Genomic DNA, 27,278 nt, shown 5'->3' with positions numbered 1-27,278 from the left:
ATCAGACCATTAGGTAATGTTTTTTTGTATGATGAGAAGGAAAGATATACGATCAAGCCTGAGATGTATAATAATTTTATAAACAATACATCCATTTCAGTTTTAAAAAGCTGTCTTAGTCTCTGTTCAAGATTTTTAGTTATCAAAAGAAATTGTCATTACATGAAGGTAATTTTATAAGTTATACCAAAATCATGGCCTCCAAGGACAGCTTTTCTGTGACAGTGTTACAATGACTACTATAGGGTATATTAAAACTTAAATAATTTAGGTAAGGAACCTAAAAAGAATTTGTGTTTCATTCTGGAACTGGTGTTTGTTGATTGAATTTATTAGAAAGGTATGAAATATAATTGTTTTCTTGAAATTATGATGAAATTTAATTAGAGTCTATTAAATAGTTTTAAAAATCTAAAGAAAATTTTTTTCTTTTAAGGAGACAAGGTATCAGCTTCTTCAGTTGCGTCCAACACAGCGTGCTTCCTGGATTGGATATGCTATTGCATACCATTTGCTGAAAGATTATGATATGGCACTAAAACTGTTAGAAGAATTTAGACAAACCCAGCAAGTAAGAACTTCATTTTAACATATGATCCTATCTTTACACATTAAGATAGTTATTTCTAAATTGCCTTCCCCTGCAAATATGTGAAATAGTTTTTGAAATCTATGGAAAAAGTTGAAAAAGTTCTAAAATAAATTAAGACTTAGAATTTCCAAGTGCAAAATAAATAATATAAAAAATTTTGTACATTATAACTTCAACAGTTTTCAAGGGGATAAAAAATGAAAAAGAGACAAAAACGAAAATAGCTTTGGGGACTGTGGAAATTTTTTCTTTAACATATTTTATATTTTAAACAATGTATATTTATATACTTTTATGTGAAACATGAAATTAGAAAAAATACATATGTATACCATCAGAGAGATAAAGTAGATGTGAACATTTTGCCACAATTACTCCATATCTTATTCATTTTTAAAGAATTAAAATATTACAAGAATAGCTGAAGCTCTCTATTTTGTGTCTTAAAAAGTTTACATGAATGATAGCAGTGTTTTCATTCAACATTTTTCAAGATATATGCATGTTGATACATGTAGATCTAGTTTATCCATTTTTAATTGCTGTTTAGTGTTCCATTATGTAAATAAGCCATAGTTTATCCATTCCATTTTCTCTCTATTGCAAATAGTGCTACAATGAGTATCCTTGTTTTTTTTCATTGGCCACATTTGTGTTTCTCATGAGTGTATATCTAAGGGATATGGTTTCCAAATACTTTTTTCCATTTTCTTGATTGTCTTTTCACTTTCTTGATAAATGTCTTTAAATGCACAAAAAGTTTTAATTTTGACGAAGTCCAGTTTATCTGTTTTTTCTTTTGTTGCTTGTGCTTTTTATATAAAGTCTGAGAATCCATTGTCTAATCCAAGGTCCTAAGCTCTTTTCTTATGTTTTCCTCTAAGAGTTTTATAATTTTAACACTTTTAGGTTGTTGATCCATTTTGAGTTAATTTTCGTATATTGTCTGTTGTAGAGGTCTGTTTTCATTCTTTTGCATGTGGATATCCAGTTTTCCCAGCTCCATTTCCCCACTGAATGGACTTGTCAAAAAATCAGTTGGCTATATATTTGTAGGTGTATTTCTGCACTCTCAGTTTTATTCCATTGATCTATATGTCTGTCCTTGTGCCAGTACCATACTGTTTTGATTACTGTAGCTTGTTACTAAGTTTTTTAGTTGGGAAGTGTGAGTCTTCCAACCTTTTTGACCTGTTTGTTTTTTGTTTTAAGATTGTTTTGGCTACTTGGGACTGCTCATGATTCCATTTGAAATTTTTTTAACTTTTTAAATTGTATAATAAAACGAAAGAAAAAAGCAGTAGTTTCCAAAGGACTTCAACAAGTAGTTACAGGACAGATCCCAGAGTTTGTATTGGGTTGTTATACCATCATCTCAGATTTTTTCCTTCTAGCTGCCCCAGAACATTGGAGGCTTGAAGGAGTAGTTATTTTTTTTTATCATCGTAATTGACTTTGTTTTCTTGTTTGTGAAAAATAACATAAATACAAAAAAGCAGTAAATTTCAAAGCCCAGCCCAACCCCAACATATTTCAGAGTTTGGTATGAGTTACAATTCAACAATTTTAGGTTTTTATTTCTAGCTGCTCTAAGATACTGGAGACTAAAAGAAATATCAATATAATGATTCAGCAATCATACTCATTTGTTAAACCCTGCTTTCTCTGATTAATTATACTATCACCCTTGGTCTTTCTCTCACTCTTTATGGGTATGTGAGCTGTGCGCATTCTAACTTTTTCATATTGGACATGACTGTCAGTAATATGGGGTAGGGAGATGGAACTAGCTGATGTTCTGGAGAGGCTGGGCCCTCTAGGTTTTATGGTCCTGGGACCCATCTGGAGAGTGTAGGTCCATTCGAATTTGAAGATCAGCTTTTCTGCTTCTGTAAAAAAGGCTGCCAGAATTTTGATAGAGATTGTGTTCAATCTGTACATTATTTTGAGTAGTATTGACATCTTTTTTTTTTTAAGCATAACAACATACAGACATAAATATTCTTACCATTTAATCATTCCATTCTTGGTTTATGATCTATAACTCACATTATCATAACATAGTTGTGTATTCATCACCATGATCATTGCTTAGAACATTTGCATCAATTCATAAAAAGAAAAAACCTCATACATACCATGCTCCTTGCCCCTCCCTCTCGTTGACTGCTAGTATTTCCATCTACCCAATATATTTTAGCCTTTGTTTCCCCTATTTTTTTTCTATACCACTTACCACTCCCTTTCATTGATCTCTAGCATTTCAATCTACTAAATTTATTTAACATTTGTTCCCCCTATTATAAATATGGATTATTTAATTTTAATCCATAAGTTTTACTCTTCTGTCCAGTATTGACATCTTAACAAGTCCTTCCAATCCATAAACATGAAATGTCTTGATGTTTATTTAGATCTTTCATTTCTTTTAGCAATGTTTTATAGTTTTCAATGTAAAATCTTTTGCCGCCTTGTTTTAATTTACTTCTAAGTATCTTATTCTTTTTAATGCTATTGTAAATGAAATTGTTTTCTTAGTTTCCATTTAGGATTGTTCATTGCTGGTGTATAGAAACACTACTGACTTTTTTTCTTTCTTTTCTTTTTTTTTTGCATGGGCAGGCACTGGGAATCAAATCTGGGTCTCTGGCATGGCAGGTGAGAAGTCTGCCTGCTGAGCCACCATGACCTACCTACCACTGATTTTTTGTATTCATCTTGTACCTTACAACTTGAGTTAATTTATTTGCTCTAGTGGTTTTCTTTGGAATTTTCTATAATCAGGTTCAGGTTATCAGCAAATAGAGAAAGTTTTGCTTCTTTAATTTCCAATTTGGATGCCTTTTATTTCTTTTTCTTGCTTACCTGTTCTGGCTAGAATGCCAATATAACGTTGAATACCAGTGGTAGAGACAGGCATCCTTGTCTTGTTCATGTTCTTAGCAAGCTCATTCCTGCCTTTTAAAAACAAAATTACAACAATTTGATGGTTAAATTCAGGTGTTTGAATTCTTATAGTTTTATTTAGGTATACTTTATGTACCATAAAATTTACCCATTGTAAGCACACATTACAGTGATTTTTCTTTTGGCAAATTTATGCAGTTGTGTAACCATCACCATAATCCGGTTTAAAACATTTCATTGCTCTAAAACTTTTCTCTTGCCCATTTGCAGTCAGTTCCCACTGTTATTCCCTGCAACCACTGATGTGCTTTCTTTCTGTAATAGATTTGCCTTTTTGGGAAATTTCAAATAAATGAAATCTTAATATAATTTTTTATTTTTGGAGTCTTGTTTTAGGGATTTTTCCATTAGTATGTATCAGTTGCTCATTTCTTTGCAGTACTGAATAGTGTGCTGTTACAAGGATATACCACATTTTGTTTATTTAGTCACTGTTGATAAACAGGTCTTTTTTCAGTGTTTTGGCTACTCTGAATAGTGCTGCTAGGATCATTTGCATATATTTTGCATGGTTATCTGTTTTCATTTCTCTCAAGTCTGTTATATGGGAATAAAATTGCTGGTTTGTATAGTAACTCTTATGTTTAACTTTTTAAAGAAACTGCCACACTGTTTCCAAGGCAAATGCTCAATTTAAAATTCCTACCAGCAATGTATGAGGGTTCCAATATCTGTACCTCCTTGCCAACACTTCTTGTCTATGTTTTAACGATAGCCATTTTTGTAGTTATGTAGTGTTATATTGTTTTAATTTGCATTTCCCTACTGGCTAATAATGTTGAGCATTTTGTCCTTTGCTTATTAGACATTTCTATGTATTCTTTGGTGAAATGTCTAATCAAATCTTTTCCCATTTTTGAACTCTGTTATTTGTCTTACAAGTAATTTGTAAGAGTTCTTTGAGTAATCTGAATATAAATTTCCTATCAGATACATGGTTTGCAGTATTTTCTCCCAGTGTGTAACTTGTATTTTCATGTTCTTAATGGTATATTTTGAAGAGGAAAAATTTTTAAATTTTGGTGAAATCTGTTTTATCAATTATTTTTTAAGGTGTTGTGACTTTGATATGTCTGAGAAATTTTTGTCTAGCCTAAGGTCACAAAGATTTTCTCCCATTTTTCTAAACCTTTTATAGTTTAGTTCTCGCATTTAGGTCTGTGATCCATTTTGAGTTAATTTTTGTATATGATATGAGATATGTCTTTAGGGTCATTTTTTTACTTATGCATATTTAATTGTCCTAGCATTGTTTATTGGAAAAAACTTTCATTTCCATTGAATTGACTTGGCCCCTTTGTTGAATATCAATTTATCATAATATAAAGGGTTATTTCTAGACATTTTATTGTGTTCTGCTGATTTGTGTGTCTCTACTTTAGCCAGTACCATACTGTCTTGATTACTGTAGCTTTATAGTGAGTTCTGAAATTTGAAATGTATGTCCTCTAGTTTTGCGGGTTTTGTTCTAAATTGTTTTGTCTATTCTGAGTCCCTTGAATTAACATATGAATTTTAAGATCAACTTGTCACTTTCAACAAAAAAGTTTGCTGAGATTTTGATGGGGATTGCATTGACTCTGTCCATTTGTGGAGTATTGTCATCTTGACAACATTGTGTCTTCTGACTCGAGAATGTGGAATTGATTGAATGTCTCTTCATTTGATTAGATCTTTAATTTCTCTCACAGTGTTTTGTAGTTTTCAGTGTGTAGGTCTTCTTTTGTTAAATTTATTCCTAAATGTTTTGTTCTTTTTAATGCTTTTTTTGTTTGCTCCTATTATAGTTGATTTTCATATATTGATCTTGTATCCTGTGACCTTGCTAAACTCTTTTATTAGTACTTGTAGTGTTTTTTGTAGGTTTCTTAGGATTTTAATAATTTAAAAACTTGTTTTTGATAGGGATGGTATTGTGGACTTCTTCACTTTGCCATAGCAGGAATCCTGTTCTTATTTATTTTTAAAAAATGTATCAATCCTCTGCTTCTCTTTGTAACTATGTCTAAGTTGTTTTTTAAAGTCTCTGTGAATTATTCCTTTGTGAAGGCAATTTAATTAAAGATCTGTAACTACTTTATATAATACAAATAAGATAATTTGGTTATTTTTTTTCAGGTTCCTCCCAACAAAATAGACTATGAGTATAGTGAACTAATATTATATCAAAATCAAGTGATGAGAGAGGCAGATCTATTTCAAGAATCCTTGAATCATATAGAGATATATGAAAAGCAAATATGTGATAAACTTTTGGTGGAAGAAATTAAAGGTAAGAAGGCCTGCTTTTTGTCTTTCTTAATAGTCCCGATTAAAAAAACAAAAATCTGTATAGTTTATTCTGTACTGACTCTTAAACAACATTTGCTGTGTGTTAAGCAATGTGCTAGCATTTTATTACTAAGTCAGTATTATTTAATTAATTCTCATAACTGCCCTTTCCAGAGATGAGGGGACTGAGGGACAGAGAGGTTAAGTGACTTCTCCAAAATCACATGGCTAAGACACATGGCTGGACAGGCTGGAATTTGAGTCAAGGCATTTTGACTTCTGATTTCATACTATATTAAGCATTATAGTATATTAACTTCATACCAAATATATGTATAAATTTATATAGTGGAATACTGTAGTACTAATAAATGATGACACTTGGGTCAGACAGCAAAACAAGAGTCACTTATTTTCTTCAAGGGCTAATTATGAAGGCAGGAGCCCTATTGATATTTTTAACCAAGGTTCATTAGCAAAGAGTCAAACATGTTCTTTTCACAAATCTTTATCAGTAATCCATTCCCTGTACAATACTTTATTATTGAATTATTGTACGTAGAATGTCCAACTAAAATAATTTAAAATTAAACTTCCATAAAGTTTCAGCACATCTGAAAGCATAATAAAAATGCTAGTTAGCATTTATTTATTTTTCTATATATCACAGAGTATACTCATTACTTAGGCTTCATTATTTCATTCAATTTTTAGCACCTCTAAGATGGGTACTATTTATTGTCTCCATTTTATAGTTGTAGAAATTGAGGCTTAGTTTGGTTAAGAATTTGCCCAAAGTCACCTGGCCATTGAGTGGCAGAGTTAATTTCTAAACACATCTTTTGGACTTCAGAGCCCTTATTTTGACTACCATATTCTACTTTACTTATTAATATGTAATATTTATTGGCATTAATATTAATACCAATATTGATTATAGCACTGTTTTTCAAACTATTGATAAAGTATTATAAATAATTTAACTTTATGGTTTCTTTCTTGTTCTATTCCCTGTAATTGATGGGAGCCCCCAAATTTTTGTTTTGTGATGTACTAATGCTATTTCCAATAAATGATTAAATCTTAGGTTGCTGTTTTTTCAGTCTTTGGCCTCTATAGCCTTAATAGGGAATGCATTAATTAAAAAATAGATATCATATAATGAGGTTAAGTTTAGTTTAAAAAAAAATGTTACAAGTTGCACTATAGCCATATTTATTCATATATTATTAGTGAGGGTGACATGAGGCTCATTAATCTTGCCTGTGTAGCATGTAGTGATGTATATTGTTACAGAGACACTTTATTTATTGGTTTTAGTGTTTTGCTGCTTTTTTAAATAACCTTGACAGATCCCAGAGAACTAGGACATTCACATGCTTATGGCTTTGCATTAACATATTAAGATCTCATAAAAACTTTAGAAATAAAGATTTTTGCTTCATTTATGAATTATACTTTATTTTTTATTTTTTTGTGTTTTATGTTTTTAAGTGTACTTTGTTGTTCTTTGTGTTCCTCCAGTGATAACCTTTGCATCCTGGTGGTAGTAGGTAACAAGGATTTTATAAATGAGAAATGTGTTGTCTGTTGTATTTGAAGCAAGCAGGGCAAAAATTGGACTGGTAAGAGCAGAATTTTAGATGGAATGGGGCATGATTATAGTTTTTAAGTAGCATACACTTATATATATTCCCTTTGTGCCAGATACTGTGCTGGTGACTTGGAGTGAATTATTTCATTTGATTATCACAAAAAATGGTAGTTGATATTTTATATGTAAAATGGGCTCTAGAAAAGTGTAATTTACTCAAGGTCACATAGGTAGTAACTAGTGATTAAACCTAGTTTGGTCTTCATCTAAGGCTTGAGTAATATATATTATATATAAATAATAAAATAATAGTATTTAATAACCACTATAAAATGCTGTTTTTCCCAAGGTGATAAGAATTGAAATAATATGAAGACATTTTAAAGGGTTATTTGTCTGAAATAGATTCTTTGAGGAATGGGAAATCTTGGGGAAAGAAGTTGAGACCTCTATTTTTTGAGACTCCCCCTTTTATCATAGATAGCTTAGTGTGCTTTCCGTTGTGTCTACCAGGTCTTCATCCCCCTTTCCCACTCTCGCTTGCTTAGGAAGAGCAATTGAACATTGAAGGTACCCACATGTTAACATGGTCTGTGTGATTTCTTGCCATGAAATGGTGTTTAGTGTTATTATTTTACTGAGTTAAACTTTCCAATTTTAGTGACCTGGAAAGGAAATTGAGAGAGTCAGGTAGAGAATTGTTCGGAAAGATATGTGAATTGATCATGAAAAATACTTTGAAATCTTGTGGTCTTTAATTCATTAAAAAGGGAGTCTTTAATTTACTCTTAAAGGATGTATAAAATGTGTATAATGCAAAGATTTTGACTAATTAATTAATATACTGCATGTAGATTTGTGGTATGAAAGAGAGCCAGAAATGGATATTAGTGTGACGCCTTTCATTTCATTCTTAGTTATATAAACTGCAGTATGCCCAAAAGGAAGCATACAGATTTCTGTCTTTCATAAACATCTATTACCTTAGTAAAGCTTTATGAAATTTCTAGGATTAAAAAGGTATTTAATGTTTTAGTAAAATTAATGTCACTTCAAACTTAACTTTAGGGGAAATGCTGTTGAAATTGGGAAGATTAAAAGAAGCTGGTGAAGTATTCAAAAACTTGATTGATCGAAATGCAGAAAATTGGTGTTATTATGAAGGCTTGGAAAAAGCTCTACAACTTAGTATGTAAAGGGGTTTTCTTTGCTTTCTTTTAACTGTTTGAAGTATAATAAAATAAATGTAACACTGTATTAATACTTGAGGACAGATATTTTACTATTAGCAGCGGTTTATCCATTTAAAGTTTTAAATTAAATGTGGATGTGAAAATGAATCAAAATATTTACATTTAAAAGCCTTACAAATAAATTTAGGTTCCTTGATCCATTTAAATCATACCAATTTAAACTAAATGGAGAGATGGGGAAGAAAATGACATTTCCTTTCTGGAAGATGTCATAATTGTTTAATATTAGAAGTCCAGTACCCTTAACTTCAAAAGTTAAGAGTTGTGTCAAAGAAATTTTACTGAAAGTATGTGGTATATAGTACCAGCATATAAACTGCTCTCCTAATTTCGAACTAGACTAATTTTTGTACAGCAAAATATTATACAAGTACTTTTGAAATTAGATAATCTTGACCATTTTTAGAAACCTAGAATATTATTCCAAATTTCCCCTAATATTTTCATAAGTAAATGTTGTTTAGAGCTCCTAACAGTACTAAAATTAGATATGGTCGTGGATAAATGTATGGCTGAAACAATGATGAAACTATGGTTTGAGAATGTTTAAACAGCAGTATTTTTAAATGTAAAAGTTTGGTAAATAGTTAGGTACCCATATTCATATGTACAATGAGAAAAATTTATTGTATCCTCATCACTACTATAAATTAATCAAGATATTATGCTTGTATTTAAAATTTAACATCACAAATTATTGACATTTTATTTCCTTGGATGTTTTTGAGTAAATAATGAAAATTATAACATTGATTAGATCAATAATCTATCTGAGAAAAGGGGAGAAAAATCATATACTTGATGGCTGGAAATATGAGATAGCTGTGATTTGTCTTTAAACTTCCAGTTACTGACACTGCAGTTAATGGTAAAGATTTTTAATGTTTTAATAAATAAATGTGATATATTCCATATGTCAAGATCTTTGGTTGCTATAAAATTTATCAATTACAAAACTAATTACACTAATTTATCTTTTTAGGTTCCTTAGGACCTTTTCTCCCCCATGGTAAGTTCTGGAGCTCCAACTTGTGACTTCAAACCAGGCAGAGAAATGACTTGATTTTTGTCTCACTGTTAATTTAACTGTACATATATCATTTGTTACATGTGGAGTAGTAGAGAAATAGAGAAATAATTTTTGATGCAGCTTGTCATTCTCTAAGATTAGGCATTAAATATAAGGACTGCTTTTTAAAAAATGTACAAAAGCCTTCATGTAAATTTTAGTATAAGGAGCCTTTATCGTGAATTCCCCAAATTAACAGAATGGAAAACTTTTTTTCATATATCCCAGTGTTTAAAATCCAACCACATTGGAGCTCCAAAACATATTACTGGGGGAAGGAAGAAGTCTAAACAAAATCAGACTATACCTCTTAAACTGTATATTCTTGACAATAAATACTACAATTACTATGAGGATAGTTTGATTGCTGGCAGGGGAGTGGATTTATTTTTATGATAATTTTATTTCTATAGTCTGAGTTAAAATCCACAAAACTTTATAGCTTGAAGACGAGTTTGTCTTCTTTTTCTTAAAATTCTGCTGTAAATTATTTATTGCTTATAAAAAATAGGCATTTGATTTCTCTTTGTAAATTATGTAGGATATACATTAGCATAGTAAACTAGGCCTAGCTTCTACTCTGCAAATCGTTGTTAAAGAGTAGCATATGATTTATATAGAGAGCCTTTGTGTGGTACTATAAAATTAGGTTAGTCTTATAAGAGGAAGTTATTCTTCCTTCTAAGTATATTATATATCGTTATATTTGGGAAAAATGATTGCCATGTTAAACAATATGGACTTTTGAGGCTGTTTATAATGGAGTTTGGAGTTTCACTGAAGATTTTAATGATCAAGGTACATAGAAATTCCATTCATCTTTTAAAATATAAAATGTTTGCATTTATGATCTTAAAATTGTTGCTTCTTTAAGTCTACCATTAGGTGTTAGAGACTTTTGTGGGGATATGTATGTAGACTTCATTGATTTAGATTATTTATGTAAGATGTAGTGAAAGGATCATTTTCTTTTTCATGGGTTTTGTGCTGAAGGATGTAAGAGAAGCATATGTGTCTTGGATCTTTGTCTTGTGTGTATGTATCTTGAGTTGCATGTAGAATCTGTTGTGATGAAAGTAGTTTTGGATTTCTCTGGAGATTGAGTTTAAAAAATGTGATTTATTAATTGAAGTATTTCACCACTATAGCATATTTAATGTTATTCTTACCATAATTGAGAATAGCTCTAATACGATGCAATTTTTATTTATAACTTACAGTTTTTTAAGTTTATTAGCACTTTATCATAGATAAACATTATGATGCTATGTATCTCATGCATATTTACTGATAATAGGCACTTTAGAAGAGAGACTTCAAATTTATGAAGAAATTAGTAAGCAGCATCCCAGAGCAATTTCACCTAGAAGATTACCTTTGAATCTTGTCCCAGGTAATATTAGGATTTTTTTTGTAAAACTAATAGTTATCTGTCAGAATTCCTCAAAACCATTTATATTTTGGAAACTTGTTGCTATTATAGAGTTTACATCTATACCAATTAGGAGTAATCACGTGAATTTTACTTTGCATGTGTAAATAAGAGTTAAACTTCTTCAGTGTATAGTGTCAGAAATAATCTTTATAAAATTGTTTTTTATGTGACCTTAACAAAATATTTAGAAGGTAAATTATTTTCCCTAGAATTGATGACAGATTATATGTGAAGTATTGTGATTTATGTGGTGGAAGTTGCAGAGTTCCATCCATTCTTTTAGAGCTTAAATTTGAGAGGTAAGCTGTGCCCACCATGGGTTTAAGATGGGACCATCACCATACCCCTTGAAGGCCTCTATCATGGTTAACCACCATCACCATTCCCTTTGAAGGCCTCTGTCATGGTTAACCACTTTCCTGAGGTTTGCTTTTTTATCATGCCATTGCTTTTGTATTTTGTATCCGTAAAAACAAACAAAAAATACCCTGCTCTTGTGCTTTGTGTAAATTGGAGTATTGTGGTTTGTATTCTGTTATTTATTCTTATCACATAATAATATATACATCATCTTGATCCAAGTTGTATATGGCTGAACTCATTCTCTTTGATACTGGAGAGGAAGCAGAGAGTATATTAGGTTTTTAGGTAGTTAACATCTTTGTTGATGATTTTATTCAAAAATTATGCATTTTTGTTAAAGCCTTCTTTATTTTGAGTTATGAATGCTATGGATTATGAATTATCTGTTGAGTCTTCTGGCATTCTTTGATATGTCAGGCCTAAGAAATGGAATATAACTTAAAATCTTTTCCAAGGAGAGCCTGTATATTTTCTAGTGAATTCTGATTTGCAGTAAAATGTTTGTTTAAATATGTGGGTTATAGTTTTTTCATAAGATTTATTGAAATTAAAGTTTTGGTTGAGGGTGGACCATGGTGGCTCAGCAGGCACAGTTCTCACCTGCCGTGCCAGAGACCCGGGTTTGATGCCCAGTGCCTGCCCATGCCAAAAAAAAAAAAAGTTTTGGTTGACACCATTAAATATATGAAATACCTTTTAGAAATGTATTGGATTAGATAATAGAATAAAATTCATTTAAAAATCCATTTTCCACTAGTACATTTCAGTTCTACAGATGATGAATAGTATTCTTCTGATCCTCTCTTTATTTGTATTGGCTTGTGATGTGCTAAGAGCAGAGTTCCTTCATGTTTTCCAAGGGACACTAAGTCTGAGTAACGTAAATAGCTTTTTGGGGGTGGTGATATACAGAGATGGTTTTCAGTGAAATGATTTGGGACAACTTTGGGTTTTAAACACTAGCCATCAGGTTTCTTTGCTCCAGGACTTCTCAGAGCCTGTAACATACGCATTGTGGTTTCCAAGATAAGGATATGCGGTGCAGGGAGAGTTTCCCTAGTAAAAGTTTTTTTTAATGAAAGATGCTTGGGCTCACATTTCTACCACTTCATTTTTTGAAAAAATAAGAGTTTTATTACATGTAATTCACTTACCATAAGATTTATCCTTTTTTTTTAAAAAAATTATCCTTTTAAAATGTACACTTCAATGGTTTTTAGTTTATTCACTATCACTACTATCCGATTTCAGAAAATTTTCACCGTACCAAAAAGAAATCCCATACCCATTGCTAGCTTTTTGTATGTCATTCTCTTCTAACACCATCCCCAACACACAACCACTAATCTACTTTTTGTGCCTGTTGATTTTCCTATTATGGACATTTCATAAAAATGGAATCCTATAATATGTTGTGACCTCTTGTTTCTAGCTCCTTCTTTTATCAGTTTAAGGTCATGTCTTGTGTTTCACAATGCGGGTGTAAGTATTCTTTATTCTGGATGTTTAGAATGCATTCACATGGGTGCATGGGTAGGGCAGTGGTGGAATGCTTGCCTTCCATATGAGAGACCTGGGTTTGATTCCCAGACCATTTACGGCCCCCTCTACCCCCGCCCCAAAATGCATTCGTGTGTCTCTTAGGAAGAAAGAAAGTCATTTAGCTTTAAGATTACAAATGATTTCTTTATTATAGTTTTCCTTTTTGGAGCATGGGGTTTAAAATTTACACTGCCTAGATTAATGTCCATAGTCAATAAAGTTTATTTAAGCTCTCAGACTCAGTAGGAAGAAGAATATTTTTACTGAAAGTTAGCTTGGAATCAACTATTCATTATAAAATGTGATTCAGGTTAAGGTGGAACTATCCTGGACTCTTAGGAACATTTTGTTTTTGCAATGCTAACGGAATCTTTTTTCAAGATATCTCATTTGAAGGGCTCTGATGACACGGGCTTCAAGGTCAACATCATTTTGAGAGTCTAACATTACTTGGATTTACACCACTCCAGTGAACATGCTATGTAAATTGTATATATACTTAAATTATACCTGTTCAAAAGCTGAATACTTTATGAGCATTTTTTGCCTGTCTGGAGATAATTTTACATGCAATAAAAAAATATATCTCAGTACTATCAAAGGCAACAAAATCTAAATCAAGAAACGTGATGGTATTTGAGAATGCAAGTTGAAAATATTAAAAAAGATTTACCATTTTTTAGATGGGAGTTTAATTCTACAGAGCAGTGACATAGCAGAAGTCCTAGGGAAATTCCAATACCCTAAAATATTAAGTATAATGTGAGGATAAACCTACTTTCAAAATAATTGGTTTAATTCATCGTATTCTGTTATTCTGTGGCCAAGGGATGGGAGGAGGGAAGAAGATAATCCAGATTGAGAATATTAAACATAGAATGCTCGTAAAATTTTGTTTCATTATTCAGAATAGATTTCCAATGAATCAGAAACAGTTTGATGTTGCTGTTAGTTACTTTAGCAGTGTTTTTTGGGACAATCAGTTTTATGTACCCTGTACATTTAGAGAAGAATTAGTATAGCGTCTATGTGTCAGATAACTTATTTTGTGAGAAGTAATGCTAAGCAGGCATGTAATAATTGATGATCTTTTTTTCCACTGAAAGTAAAGATCATAGGAGTACTAAAGTTACCATTTAAAAAAAACAAACAACAAAACACTAGGAAGAAGAAAGATGATTTTGTTTGTGAAAGGGTTTCCTTTGTACCTAAAGAAAAAAATAATGAAATCGATTTTAAGTAATAGTAATTTTGAGATATGGTATATGACTAAGCAATTGAGTAGTTGAGTGTGGGCATTTTGTTTAGGTAACATATTCATATGGTTCCAAATTAAAAGGGTACCAAAAGGTTGATAAGTGAAAAGTTTTCCTCCTGTCTCTGTCCCCAGGCCACCAGATTTACTTTGTTAGAGATAGCCGTTGTTACCAGTTCATTATGTGTTCTTCCAGAAATATGTTTTGTATATAGAAACAGAAATGTGTGGAGTAGGCACATAGTTTTCCATCTGCCTCCCCTCCCTTTACCAAAGTGGCAGTATACATTGTTCTCCACCTTATTTTTCTTTTCATTTCGCTCTGTATCTTGGAGATAAGTCCTGTATCAGCACTATGGAGTTTCCTCATTTTTTCTCACAACTGTACAGTCACAGTAACAGATTAACGAGAAAAGAGGTTTTCAGTTTTAGGGAAAATTGAGTTGAATATATGGTCTTCTAAATCAAATGAGTACAATATGAGTAGACTGAAGAAGTTTTCCAAGAAGAGTAGTTCTGAGCAGTCTTTGATATAATAAAGTGCTTGTTTTTGTTTCTTGTTTGTTGAAGAATCTTAACCATAGAAACGTGATATCTGTTAGATATTGGGGTAGATAAGATAGCCAGCAATTATTGAACTGTTACTGTGTGCCAGGCATTGTTCTTAAATTTGCCTGCCACTGTGCTTTGTGCTGTAGATTCATCATCTTATTGAAGCTATTTGAGAGAACCCAAGAGGCTGGTGATGGTGATACCCTCCTTAACAGAGGGGAAACTAAGATTTTTTTTTGAGTAGGCAAGTTACTTAATTCAAGGGCATAAAGTAAGTGGAGCAATCTACATTCTTCTAAGCAGCAGAATCTCTTACTGTCTATCATAATATTCTTAGTTTTCTTTTGGTCTGTGACTTTGCCTTTGATATTTAAGGAAATAATGATGCATATCGAAATGTTAAGTTCCAGAAGGGGAGGATTTTTTTTAAAAAAACCTGTTTTAATCATTACTATATCCCCAGTACCTAGAACAGTGCCTGGCACAGAGGAGATGATCAAAACATGATTGTGAGATGAATGAATGTTGAAATAAATTAGTTGATTTGGGAAAATATTTGTAATATTGTAAATACTGCTTTAATTTTTAAGTTTTAAAAAAGATATTTTGATTAGTACTTGAAAATAGTTATTTGTATAGTCTGCAGAGTGCCTTATGGGCTGTGTACTGTGGTTTGGGTCGTAGATAATAGAACAGAGTCTGTACCAGTCATTAAGAGACTATGAACAATACTTGGTAATGTGGCTGTATTCAGAATGGGTAGCAGTTATTTTTACTCTGTGTTTAAAGCTGCACAATCATTTTGCTTACCTCTCTTTGAAAATATTCTTTGAACCTAGATCAAGAGAAAAATAAAGTTGCCAGTTGAAATATTTGGTATTGTTTTTTGGTGTTAATATGTAAGAACTATTGCTGACTTAGTTTTTGGGTTTAAAAATTGGATGGGGGATAATTGTTTCTGAGGGAGTTTTATATTTATAAAATAATTTTATAATAATTGTTTGCATCGATTGAAGTATAACAAAGTACACTTTTGTTTCTAGGTGAAAAATTTAGAGAACTAATGGATAAGTTCCTGAGGGTTAACTTCAGTAAAGGCTGCCCACCCTTGTTTACTACTTTGAAATCTTTATATTACAATACAGAAAAGGTAAAATTTGGTATTTATTCAGTTTTGCTAGTCTTTTACTAACTTAACTATTATAGAAGGAATTCCATGTAAATAATATGCTGTGATTTAATTATTTCCTTTATTTCGGTTATGGTATTCACCTTATTATTAGTCTAAAAATAGATGAACTGAAATGCATGTAGTATATGTAATATTAAAGGAAATGCCCATCTATAAAGTATACAGGAGAGTAAAGGTTAAACATTAGAATTGCAAAGATTCTTTCTTTTGAAATGAATATACTTTTCAAGTGAAATTTTAAATTTGGCATATTATAATTAGAAGTGTATAGTTAACTATTCCATGATTCTTTTATTTTATAAGATGGTTATAGATTTTTCAGTTTGTAATGCATGCTTTTTAAAATTCGAGCATGGATAATTGAGTTAATGAAATGGTAAAATACCATTTGGTCAACAGAGTACTAACTCCTAGTGTTAACTAAAAGGCTATGTTTTAATAAATAATAATTTTAGCTAGTTCTTGAATAAAGAGAATGATGCCCTTCTGTTTTTTTTTTATTACTTAAAAAAAAGAAAAGAAATTAACACAACATTTAGAAATCATTCCATTCTACATATGCACTCAGTAATTCTTAGTATCATCACATAGATGTATGATCATCATTTCTTAGTACATTTGCATCGATTTAGGAAAAGAACTAGCAAAACAGCAGAAAAAGATATAGAATGTTAATATAGAGAAGAAAATTAAAATAATAATAATAATAAAAAAATATATATATATAAAAAAAGGAAAAAGAAAAAACAAAAACAAAAGATACAAACAAACAAACAACAAAAAACTATAGTTCAGGTGCAGCTTCATTCAGTGTTTTAACATAGTTACATTACAATTAGGTATTATTGTGCTGTCCATTTTTGAGTTTTTGTATCTAGTCCTGTTGCACAGTCTGTATCCCTTCAGCTCCAATCACTCATTATCTTACCCTGTTTCTAACTCCTGCTGGTCTCTGTTACCAATGATATATTCCAAGTTTATTCTCGAATGTTGGTTCACATCAGTGGGACCATACAGTATTTGTCCTTTAGTTTTTGGCTAGACTCACTCAGCATAATGTTCTCTAGGTCCATCCATGTTATTACATGCTTCATAAGTTTAGTCTGTCTTAAAGCTGCATAATATTCCATCGTAGGTATACGCCACAGTTTGTTTAGCCACTCGTCTGTTGATGGACATTTTGGCTGTTTCCATCTCTTTGCAATTGTAAATAATGCTGCTATAAACACTGGTGTGCAAATGTCCGTCTGTGTCTTTGCCCTTAAGTCCTTTGAGTAGATACCTAGCAGTGGTATTGCTGGGTCGTAATCCATTCTGCCATTCTATGTCTTTTGATTGGGGAATTCAGTCCATTAACTTTTAGTGTTATTACTGTTTGGATAATATTTTCCTCTACCATTTTGGCTTTTGTATTGTATATATCATATCTGATTTTCCTTCTTTCTGCACTCTACTCCATACCTCTCTCTTCTGTCTTTTCGTATCTGACTCTAGTGCTCCCTTTAGTATTTCTTGCAGAGCTGGTCTCTTGGTCACAAATTCTCTCAGTGACTTTTTGTCTATAAAAGTTTTAATTTCTCCTTCATTTTTGAAGGACAATTTTGCTGGATATAGGAGTCTTGGTTGGCAGTTTTTCTCTTTTAGTATTTTAAATATATCATCCCACTGTCTTCTAGCTTCCATGGTTTCTGCTGAGAAATCTACCCGTAGTCTTATTGGGTTTCCCTTGTATGTGACAGATTGTTTTTCTCTTACTACTTTCAAGATCCTCTCTTTCTCTTTGACCTCTGACATTCTAACTAGTAAGTGTCTTGGAGAACACCTATTTGGGTCTGTTCTCTTTGGGGTGCGCTGCACTTCTTGAATCTGTAATTTTAGGTCTTTCATAAGAGTTGGGAAATTTTCCGTGATAATTTCTTCCATTAGTTTTTCTCCTCCTTTTCCCTTCTCTTCTCCTTCTGGGACACCCACAACACGTATATTTGTGCGCTTCATGTTGTCATTCAGTTCCCTGATCCGCTGCTCAAGTTTTTCCATTCTTTTCCCTATAGTTTCTGTTTCTTTTTGGAATTCAGATGTTCCATCCTCCAGTTCACTAATTGTAGCTTCTGTCTCTTTAAATCTACCATTGTAGGTATCCATTGTTTTTTCCATCTTTTCTACTTTGTCCTTCACTCCCATAAGTTCTGTGATTTGTTTTTTCAGATTTTCTATTTCTTCTTTTTGTTCAGCCCATGTCTTCTTCATGTCCTCCCTCAATTTATCGATTTGGTTTTTGAAGAATTTTTCCATTTCTGTTCGTATATTCAGCATTAGTTGTCTCAGCTCCTGTATCTCATTTGAACTATTGGTTTGTTCCTTTGACTGGGCCATATCTTCAATTTTCCGAGCGTGATCCGTTATTTTCTGCTGGTGTCTGGACATTTGATCAGATTTCCCTGGGTGTGGGACCCGGCTGGTTGAAAAGTTTTTCTGTGAAATCTCTGGGCTCTGTTTTTCTTATCCTGCCCAGTAGGTGGTACTCATGGCGCTCGTCTGTCTGCGGGTCCCACCAGTAAAAGATGCTGTGGCTCCTTTAACTTGCCAATCCGAATCTCGCAGTCGGCTCGGGAAACTGCGCGTGGAGTGGATCGCCAGCCACTGCGGCTTGGGGGAGTGCCGGTCCAAATTGCCCGGCTGGCCCAAGACGCCAAGCGTGGTGGGAGGGCACTGCTATCCAACGTTCCCAGTCGGACCGGGAAGCCACGTGTGTGGAAGGGACCCCGGTCGCCAGCCGCCCCGGCCCGGGAAAGCGCGCGCCCCTCAGGTATCTCACTGCAGCGGATCCTCCCTGCCTGTTCAGCCGTTCCAGAATGGGGTACGCTGTCTTTTTGGTCTCTGTCGTGGCTCCGGGAGCTGTTTCGTATTGTTTCTGTTTCTTTAGTTGCTGTTCTGGAGGAGGAACTAAGACCGGCGCTTCTTACTAAGCCGCCATCTTCCCCCTTCTGTTTTTTAAAATTAGGAAATCGACGCTTAAATCTTGTGCTTAAATTAGGAAGATAATTAGTAATTAAACATTAAGGGAAACTATTTGTGCTCCTATTTCTAAGTATTGCTTTTGATTTATTAAGATCTAAAATCTTAGTAAATTATTTTCTATGATCAGAGCTTTTGAAACTTACTGGTGGATAAGGAAAAGATTTTATTAGAAATACCAAAAGATTTTTAATTAACCCTCTATCACTTTATATTTATTTAGCTTTGACCCATATTATTTTGTTAATTAGCAATAATTGTGAGTAATATATCGACTACAAGGTCAGTGGTAGGCATAAATGATTGGCATTTTTGTCACTGACAGCAGGTTACATAAACTGATACTGTCTAGTTCTTAACTAGTAAAAAGTGTCATTTATATTTTTTGAAAATCTTATAATCATTTATTGACTGTAGTATACTTTATATTACCCTAATGGCTTTGTTACCAGTTTCTTGAGAAATAGTGGTTTATATGAAAATGTGTGGCATTGCTTACCAATAACTTCTCTAGGTTATTTGATACATGGCAAAATCCTTCTCTTATTCTTTTTTGGCAAGGGTGACAGAGGAGGATGAGATAAAATGTTGTAAATAATGAAATTCTTATGTCTGTGAATTAGAGTACATTTTATAACATGATCTTGCAGTAATTATTGACTGTAGCAGTCATTAAAGAATTTGTTCCTTTCAGTCTATGTTTTCAGACTGAGTTTTCACAAGGGGCAAACACATTTTTTTCTTTTTAAATCCTTCCTAATTTGATCCAAAATTACCATCATAATGGTGTTATGTATTGATAGTACTTTATATAAAACCAGAAACTGTTTTTAAAGAAGGCACTAAGAATGTATTAATTTATATAGGAAACTTTTTTAAGTACATTTTTTTGACATATGCATTCACGTAAAATATAATCATCCAAACTGTACAAGCAGTGGTTCACAGTGTCATCATATAGCTGTGCATTCACCATCACCATCGATTTAAAAAATATATATTTTTATTGAGATATTGTCACAAACCATACAGTCCATGCAGAGTATACAATCAGTGGCTCATAATATCATCACATAGTTGTGTATTCATCATCATGATCATTTTTAGAACATTTGCATCACTCTAGAAAAAGAAAGTAAAAAGAAAGACCCCATATATCCCATACCCCTAACCCCTCCCTCTCATTGACCACTAGCATTGCAATCTACCCAGTTTATTTTTTATCTCTTATCCCCCTCATTTATTTATTTTTCTGTCCTTATGTTTTGACTTACCTGTCCATACTCTGGATAAAGTGAACATCAGCCACAAGGTTTTCACAATCACATGGGCATATTAAAAAGCTGTATAGTTACATGATTGTCTTTAAAAATCAAGACTACTGGAATACAGTTCAAAAGTTCTAGGTATTTCCTTCTAGCTATTCTAATACACTAAAAACTAAAGTAGGTACCTTATATAGGAAGCTTTTATTTATTTATTTGTAACTTTTTTATTGTATAATATAACATATATACAAAGCAAAAAAAGAAAGCAATGGTTTTCAAAACACTCTTCAATAAGTACTTATAGAACAGATCCCAGAGTTTGACATGGACTACCATACAGTCCTCTCAGATTTTTCCTTCTAGCTCCTCCAGAATATAGGAGGCTAGAAGGAATAAATAGTTTTTTAATCATCACAATCGACTTTTATTGTCTTTCTTGTGAAAAATAACAAATACAGAAAAGCAATAAATCTTCAAAGCACAGTACCATAATTAGTTGTAGAACATATTTCAAGTTTGGCATGGGGGTTACAGTTCCACAATTTTAGGTGTTTACCTCTAACTGCTCTAAGATACTGGAGAGTAAAAGAGATATCAATTTAATGATTCAGTAATCATATTCATTTATTAAATCCTGTCTTCTCTGTATAACTCCACCATCACCTTTGATCTATTTCTGTCCCTCTCTTTAAGGGTGTTTGGGCTAGGCCGTTCTAACTTTTTCATGATAATGGGTCTGCCAATGATATGGGGTAAGGAGATGGAACTATCTGATGTTCTGGAGAGGCTGGTCCTTATAGGTTTCAGGACATACCTGGTTTAGGGATTCATCTGGAGTTTGTATGTTTCTGGAAAATTACTCTAGTGCATGGAGCCCTTGTGGAATCTTATATATCACCCTCGGTATTCTTTAGGATTGGCTGAAATGGTACTGGTTGGGGTTTGGCAAGTTATAATAGGTAGTCAAGTCTAACTGAAGTTCTAGTAAGAGCAACATCCAGAGTAGCCTCTCAACTCTATTTGAACTCTCTCTGCCACATTCCCCCTTTGGTCAGGATGGAATTGTTGATCCCATGGTGCCAGGGCCGGGCTCATCATCCACGCTACCAGAGAAATCATCTCCAGCAATCTCCTAGGAATCATCTCCCACGCTACCAGAGAGACTTTCATCTCTGGATGTCACGTCCCACGTAGTGGGGAAGACAGTGCTTTCACTTGCAGAGTTGGGGTTAGAGAGAGTGAGGCCACATCTGAGCAACAAAAGAGGTCTTCCAGAAGTAACTCTTAGGCATACCTATAGGTAGGCTAAGCTTCACTGCTACCCTACATAAACTTCACAAGATTAAGCCTCAAGATCAAGGGCTTGGTCTGTTGATTTGGGTGTACCTAAAGTTTTGCACAATTTCAGCGGATTCCCTGATGGTAAAGTTTAATAGTTCCAGATTTTTTCTCCCATTCCTCAAGGGACTTTGCCAATACATTTTGATTATCTGCTTAATATATTCTAGGATGTGTCTAGGAATTACATTAAGCTATACAGGATTAAAGGACCTAATTCTTAATCTGGGCTCCCTGTGTTTCAATTTTTCAAATGAACTATACAGATAAATTGATTTAGATTATATGCTACAGAAAATTTCGGTTCCAGATCAAATCTTTCTTCCTTTGGTCTCGAGGAGTACGTATGGTTCTAAAATATAAACAGTGTCTTCCTTACCCCTATGTTCACCTTTTTGGCAAAGTCTTTTGAGGTGCAGAAACATTTGATATTGAAGAGTTGTGTTGCTTGTGCTTTGAGTGTAAAGTTTAGGAACCTACCTCCTACTATTAGGTCTTGAAGATGTTTCCCTACATTTTCTTCTAGAAGCTTTCTGATGCTAGTGCTTATATTTAGGTGTTTGATCACTTTGAGTTAATTTTTTTGTAAGGTGTAAGATAGGGGTTCTCTTTCATTTTTTGGCTGTTGATATCCAGTTCTTCCATGCCCAATTATTGAAAAGACTTATTTTGTCCTAGTTCAGAGGGACAACTGTCAAAAATCAGTTGACCATAGATTTGGTGATCTATTTCTGTACTCTCGATTCTGTTCCATTGGTCAGTTTTATAGCTACAGTATATTAGGTTTTAACATCAGGGGCTGTTAATCCTCCCACTTTGTTCTTCTTCTTTAGGATGCTTTTAGCTATTCGGGGTCTCTTTCCCTTCCAGATGAATTTGGTAACTAACTTTTCCAAGTCTTCAAAGTAGGTTGTTGGAATTTTGATTGGTACTGTGTTGAATCTGGAGAATTGACATTTTAACTATATTTAGCCTTCCTATCCAGGAGCAGGGAATGTCTTTCCACCTATTTATATCTTCATTGATTTCTTTTAGTAATGTTATGTAGTTTTCTGTGTACAAGTCCTTTACGTCCCTAGTTAAGTTCATTCCTAAGTACTTGATTCTTTTAGTTGCTACTTTGAATGGAATTTTTTCCTTAACTTACTCCTCAGCTAGGTCATTGTGTATGGAAATGTTACTGATTTTTGCACATTAATTTTATATCCTGCCACCTTGCTGAATTTGTTTCTTAGCTCAAGTAACTTTGCTGTAGATTTCTCAGGATTTTCCAAGTGTAGTGTCAAGTCACCTGCAAATAATGGAATTTTTACTTCTTCGTTGTGATTTGAATGCCTTTTATTTCTTTGTCCTACCTGATTGCTCTGGCTAGAACTTCTAGCACAATGTTGAATAATAGTGGTGACAGTCAGCATCCTTGTCTCGTTCCTCTTAAATTAAAAAAATCTTACGGGGAAGGTTTTCAGTCTTTCTCCACTGAGTACTATGCTGGCTATTGGTTTTTTATATATTCTCTTTATCATGTTGAGGTAGTTACCTTTGATTCCTATTTTTTGGAGTGTTTTTATCAGAAAAGGATGTTGGGTTTTGTCGAATGTTTTTCCAGCATCAATCAAGATGATCATGTGCTTTTTCTCTTTTGATTTGTTAATATGCTGTACTACATTAATTGATTTTCTTTTGTTGAACCATCTTTGCATTCCTAGTATAAACCCCATGGTCATGGTATATAATTCTTTTAATGTGTTGTTGGATTTGATTTGCTAATATTTTGTTGAGAATCTTTGCATCTATGTTCATTAGGGAGATTGGCCTATAGTTTTCCTTTCTTAATAGCATCTTTACCTGGTTTGGGTATGAAAATGATATTAGCTTCATAAAATGAGTTAGGTAGAGTTCCTTTTTCCTCAGTTTTTTTGGAAAAGTTTGAGCAGCATTGGTGTTAGTTCTTTTTAAAATGTTTGATAAAATTCCCGTCAAGCCGTCTGGCCCTGGGCTTTTCTTTGTAGGAAGATTTTTGATGACTGATTGATTCTCTTTACTTGTGATTGATTTGTTGAGGTCTTCAATTTCTTCCTGAGCCAATGTAGCTAGTTTGTATGTTTCCAAGAATTTCTCCATTTCATCTACGTTGTCTAGTTTGTTGACATAGTTGTTCATAGTGTCCTCTTATGATTTGTTTTTTTTATTCAGGGTCTGTAGTAACATACCCCTTCTCATTTCTGATTTTATTTGCATCCTCTCCCTTTTTTTCTTTGTCATTCTTGCTAGTGGCCTGTCAATTTTGTTGATTTTCTCAAAGAACCAGCTTTTTTGGTTTTATTGATTTTTTTTATTGTTCTTTTGTTCTCCCATTCATTTATCTCTGCTTCAATCTTTGTTATTTCTCTTACTCTATTTGCTTTGGGGTTAGTTTGCTGTTCTTTCTCACGTTCCTCCAGGTGAGCAATTAAGACCTCAATTTTTGCTCTTTCTTGTATTTTAATATAGGCATTTAGGGCAATAAATTTCCCTCTCAGCACAGCCTTTGCCCTATCCCTTAAGTTCTATATGTTGTATTCTCATTTTTATTCATCTCCAGATAGCTACTGATTTCTCTAGCAGTTTCTTTGACTCACTGATTATTTAAAAGTTTGTTATTTAACTTACTGTATTTGTGAATGTTCTTGTTCTTTGGTGGTTATTGAGGTCCAGTTTCATTGTATTGTCATCAGAGAAAGTGCTTTGAATAATTTCAGTGTTTTTAAATTTATAAAGACCTTTTTATAGAGTTTAACATCTATATTTCCTTGTTGATCTTCTGTCTGGTTGTTCTATCTATAGAGGAGATTGGTGTATTGAAGTCTTCTACTATTCTTGTTGAAACATCTACAACTCCCTTTGGTTTTGCCACTGTCTGTCCGTGTACTTTTGGAGCTCCTTGATTGGAAGCATAAACATTTATGATTGTTATATCTTCTTGGTGAATTGACCCTTTGATTAGCATATAGTGTCCTTCTTTGTCTCTTATGATGTCTTTACATTTAAAGTCTCTTTTGTCTGATATTAGCATAGCTACTCCTGCTTTCTTTTGGTTACAACTTGCATGGAAAATCTCTTTCCATCCTTTCCCTTTTCAATCTATTTGTATCCTTGTGTCTAAGATGAGTCTCTTGTAAGCAGCATGTAGACGGATTATATTTCTTAATCCGTTCTGCCAATCTGTATCTTTTTTATTTGCATGTGCAGGCACCGGGAATCGAACACAGGTCTCCGCATGACAGGCAGGAATTCAGCCTGCCGAGCCACTGTGGCCTGCCCAATCTATATATATATATTTTTTTACATGGGCAGGCACCAGGAATTGAACCCAGGTCCTCTGGCATGGCAGGCGAGCATTCTTGCCTGCTCCCAATCTATATCTTTTAATTGGTACGTTTAGTCCGTTAACATTCACAGTTATTACTGAAAAGGCGTTTCTTGAATCCACCATCTTATCTTTTTTATTTTTTCAGATCTATATATTCTTTTCCCTCTGTCTCCTTTTATTCTTTAAGTTACCCTTACTGGTATTCTTCAATTCTGTGCCGTCTTCCAGGCCTCCCTTTCATGTCTTTTTTTTTTCAACTGGCAGAATTCCCTTTAGTATTTCTTGTAAGGCTGGTCTCTTGTTGCCAGATTCTTTCAGGATTTGTTTGTCTGTGAAAATTTTAATCTCTCCCTTGGTTTTGAAGGACAGTTTGGCTGGGTACAAAATTCTTGGCTGGAAGTCTTTCTCTTTCAGGATCCTAAATATATCATACCACTGCTTTTTCGCATCCATGGTGCCAATTTGAACTGAGTCTTATGTGATTTCCTTTGTATGCAGTAGATTATTTTTCTCTTGGTACTTTCAGAATTTTCTGCTTCTCTTCAACATTTAACAGACTGATTAGTATGTGTCTTGGGAAAGGCCTATTTGGATTTATTCTATTTGAAGTTCATTGAGTTCTTGGACTTGTAAATTATTTCCTTTATACAGGTTGGGAAATTTTTCCTCATTATATCCTCAGCTACTCTTCCTAAACCTTTAGTGCTATCTTCTCCTTTGTGGACACCAGTCATTTTTCTATTTGTGCGCTTTGTTTTGTCCATTATTTCCCTGAGATCCAATTCATATTTTTCCATCTTTTTTGCCATGTGCTGTTTTGAGTGTTCGAAATTAGTTCTGTTCTTTAGTTCTCTTACTCTTTTTTCTGCCCCTTCAAATCTGCTGTTGTGTGCCTCTAGTATGTTTTTTTGATCTATAGATTTAATCTCTGTGATATCTGCTATTTTTCTATTTATTCTTTCAAATTCCTCTTTATGCTCTTCTTGATCTCCAGCATGTCAATAGCTATCCCACTGATTTTTTTTTAATAGAGTTATATGAGCATCTTTGATTAGCTGTTCCAATGTCTGTGTCTCTTCTGGGGGGTTAATTTGATCATTAGGCTGAGCTATACCTGTCTGCATTGTGATATGCTTAGTGATCTTCTGTTGTTTTCACCACATATAAGTATCTTGAGTGATTCCTTTGGAAGTTGATTTCCTTCAGTAGTCTAAAGCCTTGTGTTTGTGAGATGGATGTGTAGCAGGATGCAGGCACAGGGTGGGGCACAACAGTGCAGTGATGTGTTGCAGCGCAGGAATAGGTGCAGGTTGGGGATGTTATGCTGGTTCCTGTGAACTTGGGCACTGAGCGGCGGGGTGGATGTGGCTGTGTGGGTGTACAGGTTTGGGGGACACCATCCTGCTGTGTGCTGGTCTAGGGCATGGGACCCTTTGTGTGCATGTGCAGAGATATGGCAGTGGGTTGGCATTAAGCCTGCATGGACTGGGGGCAGATGTGACCTGGCTGCACAGGTCAGTGCCTTCCCAGAGCTGCAGGGTGTGACTGGGGGCTGTGCACATGCTATAAACTGCTGTCCTGTGTGGAGAGTTCAGTTGGGATGGGGTGGCACTGTGTGACTGTATGGGCTGGGGGTGGGTGTAGCCTGGGCATGGAGGTAAGGGCCCGTAGCCTTTATGCACTGGCAGTAGCCTGCAGGGAGCAAGGAGGGGGAGGTAGTGCTTGGGAGGGGCACAGGAGAAGTAGGTTGGCCAGCACTTGAGGTCGGGGTGGGGGACAGGTATGCACGGGAGAGGTTGGTGAGGTGGGGGGCTCTTGGAGCGTGGGGTGTGGGGTGAGTTGTGGGCCACAGGGCTGTGCTGGTGAGGGTAGTGTATTTACTGCAGCTTGACTTACTTCCTAGTCCCTGTCTCTCCACCTGTGCGCTCCAGCTGGATGTCTCTGGTTAGGTGCTTCACAGTTCCTCATCTTTTGCAACCAGGGGTCCCCTTAAAATAGAAGAAATATGGTGGTCTTTTGTCACTTTTCACACTGTGGTAGTTTAGGGAGGTGGCCTTCTGTGGCTGTGCAGGCTCCTTTGGTCCAGGAAGAAGTAGCCTTTCCTCTCCATGCCTCACTGCTGAGAGTGTGTGGTTTGTATTATTTTTGCAACTGCTCTCTGCATTTGAGATTATTATGAAACAAAAAGTAAAAAATTGAAAGCTGTAAAAAATGAAGTTAAAA

At 34.0% G+C, this 27,278-nt stretch overlaps 1 protein-coding gene across 3 annotated transcripts in view; it reads left to right on the top strand.

The window, feature by feature from the left end:
• Nucleotides 1-27,278, top strand: part of NAA16 (N-alpha-acetyltransferase 16, NatA auxiliary subunit) — a 131,230-nt gene that overhangs the window by 27,512 nt on the left and 76,440 nt on the right. For 2 of the 3 annotated variants that reach the window (XM_077158367.1, XM_077158365.1), the window contains 6 exons: nt 437-571; nt 5,678-5,831; nt 8,493-8,612; nt 9,660-9,686; nt 11,044-11,139; nt 15,937-16,043. In XM_077158367.1, the coding sequence (XP_077014482.1) occupies nt 437-571; nt 5,678-5,831; nt 8,493-8,612; nt 9,660-9,686; nt 11,044-11,139; nt 15,937-16,043 (639 nt within the window). The remainder of the gene's footprint in view (nt 1-436; nt 572-5,677; nt 5,832-8,492; nt 8,613-9,659; nt 9,687-11,043; nt 11,140-15,936; nt 16,044-27,278) is intronic. The other variant, XM_077158366.1, reaches the window with a different exon arrangement.

This window comes from Tamandua tetradactyla, chromosome 4 (assembly GCF_023851605.1).
Source record: "Tamandua tetradactyla isolate mTamTet1 chromosome 4, mTamTet1.pri, whole genome shotgun sequence".
NCBI classification, from domain to species: Eukaryota; Metazoa; Chordata; class Mammalia; order Pilosa; family Myrmecophagidae; genus Tamandua; species Tamandua tetradactyla.
Note: the sequence above shows the minus strand (reverse complement) of the source record. Positions and strands in the feature narration are given on the sequence as shown.